The sequence below is a fragment of the Nycticebus coucang genome, chromosome X (assembly GCF_027406575.1).
Source record: "Nycticebus coucang isolate mNycCou1 chromosome X, mNycCou1.pri, whole genome shotgun sequence".
In the NCBI taxonomy this organism is placed as follows: Eukaryota; Metazoa; Chordata; class Mammalia; order Primates; family Lorisidae; genus Nycticebus; species Nycticebus coucang.
In genome coordinates this window covers 170,936,602-170,938,858 of record NC_069804.1, presented here as the reverse complement: position 1 = coordinate 170,938,858, position 2,257 = coordinate 170,936,602, and the positions used below count along the sequence as shown (strand labels likewise).

The window sequence follows — 2,257 nt, the reverse complement described above, 5'->3', positions numbered from 1 at the left end:
AATTTGGATGAAGAATTCTTCTATAAAACAGCAACCAGGAGCCTGGCATGCCGGGGGCCCCTCCTTGGGGCCTGGGCCACGTCCATCTTATAGTAGTTAGAGGGGGCGAGCGTGCAGCGTGAAGGAGGATACGCCAAACGTCTGCGACTGCGACAGTGAGGCGGTTAAGAGGAAGCCCGGCCACTGAGGGGAACGCTCTCCAGCAGCGGCGGCGACCCAGAGTGTCTGTTTGGTTTGGGCACCAAGGCAGTGGCGCTACTCGCATTGGCAGGAGTTGAGGGCTGAGCGCGTTTGAGCCAGGACCGGGCTCCAGGAGCCTTCTCGGCCCACAGAAATGAGCCATCAGCCTGACAGAGCACAGCCTGATGATCCCTCACAGAGTCCACCATCCCAGAGGGAGCCGGCCCTGCCTGACACGACTCCACCCAGCAATGACTTGAGGAGTCTTTTTGAGTGTCCGGTCTGTTTTGAGTACATCTTACCACCCATCCTTCAGTGTCAGCATGGTCATCTTGTGTGTAACAGCTGTCGCCAAAATCTGGCTTCTTGTCCAACTTGCCGGGGCCCACTGGGATCTATTCGCAACGTGGCTATGGAAAAAGTGGCCAATTCAGTTATGTTTCCGTGTAAATATGCCTCCTCTGGGTGTGGACTAACTCTGCCACCCGCACAAAAAGCAGACCACGAAGAGAGCTGTGACTTTAGGCCTTATTGCTGTCCGTGCCCTGGTATTCTCTGTCAGTGGGAAGGCACTTTGGATGCTGTGCTGCCCCATCTGATGGACCAGCATGACTCCATTACAGTACTACAGGGAGAGACTACAATTTTCCTTGCTATGAACATTAATGTTCATGGTACTTTTTACTGGGTCATGATGCAGTCCTGTTTTGGCTTGCACTTCATGGTGGTCTTGCAGAAACAGGAAAACCACCTTGGACAAGAGCGGTTCTGCGCAATTCTACAGCTGCTAGGAACAGCCCAGCAAGCAGAAAATTTTACTTACCGACTTGAGCTCAAAGGTCATAGACGGCAACTGACTTGGGAAGCAACTCCTCGGTCCATTCGAGAGGGCATTGAGACAGCCATGATGAACAGTGACTGCCTTGCCTTTGACACCGACACTGCACAGCTTTTTGCAAAAAATGGCGATTTAAGCATCACTGTAACTATTGCCCAGTGTTGAAATGGCAGTAAGACGTTTTCTGGCCAGTGTTTAAAACTTTAATTTCGCAGAAAATAAGGCACCCTTCTGCCTGCCAACCTGAAAGTCTTTTGCTTGGTGCAAGGTAGATACATAAAAGTAAATAAAAGGCTGTAAAATACAGGAAGCAGTTTCGTGTAGTAATACTGATTTAAAAATGAGTCAACAGTAAACCACTGAAAATGTATATTTGTACACCCAAAGTGGGCATCTTCGTTATTAAAAATGGAAGCATTGTAAAATAATTCTGAGTTTTGTGCTTGTAGTACATTGATTGTATTGCTGAAAAGTACTGGGTTTGTAGTTTGCGAGTACGTGCGCATGTGATCGTGTGTGTGCTTTTGTGTGTGTGAGCAAATGAACCTGTGTGTGAGTGTGTGTGTGCATGTGTAGGTTATTTTCTTTTGAACTGACAAGCCATCTTGAGTCGTTATGGACCACTGCTTTCCCCCTTTGGGAGTCATTACATAATGCTGCTGTGTGTTTTTGTGTCTGTGTGCATTTGCTAATTTTCATTCTAGTTTTTGATTAAATAAATTTGACTTTCTTTTCTGTAATTCAGGTTTTTTAAATTAAATCATAGCTTTTTTTTTCTTTTTTGCCACCATGTCAAAAAGAACCTTTATTACTTTAATTATAGACTCTTATGCTTTCTTTCCAGATGCCTTTGGAGCAGGTGCTTTCTGGGCTGGAGCCTTTTGACCCTTCTGAGCTTTTGGAGGAGGTGCTGCCTTCTGGCCTGTGGCTTTCTGGGCAGGAACCTTCTGGGCTACAGCCTTCTTGCCTGCATGGGTCATCTTTTTTGCTGGAACTTTAGCAGCAGCCGCTGCAACAGCAGCAGCACCCTTAGCAGGTGCTTTTCTGGGAGAAGCTTTCAGAAGAGCTGCTTTTTGAAGCTTCTTAACTCCATTCTTGATTATTCTGTTCCTCATTTTCTTTGCCTTCATAACTTTCCCCTTCATCTTGGGCTGTAGTTGGGTTATAGCTTTCACATAGAAGTATGGGTCCTTATCTATTGCTTTCATAGTAGAGCGGAGTACATTGGATACATTTTTT

General features: G+C 46.4%; 1 protein-coding gene across 1 annotated transcript; it reads left to right on the top strand.

Annotated features, from left to right (window-relative positions):
- The first annotated feature begins 334 nt into the window (after positions 1-334).
- LOC128577083 (E3 ubiquitin-protein ligase SIAH1-like) lies at positions 335-1,183 on the top strand. Its single transcript, XM_053579112.1, has one exon. The coding sequence runs from the start codon at positions 335-337 to the stop codon at positions 1,181-1,183; it is 849 nt and encodes a 282-aa protein (XP_053435087.1).
- Positions 1,184-2,257: the final 1,074 nt, after the last annotated feature.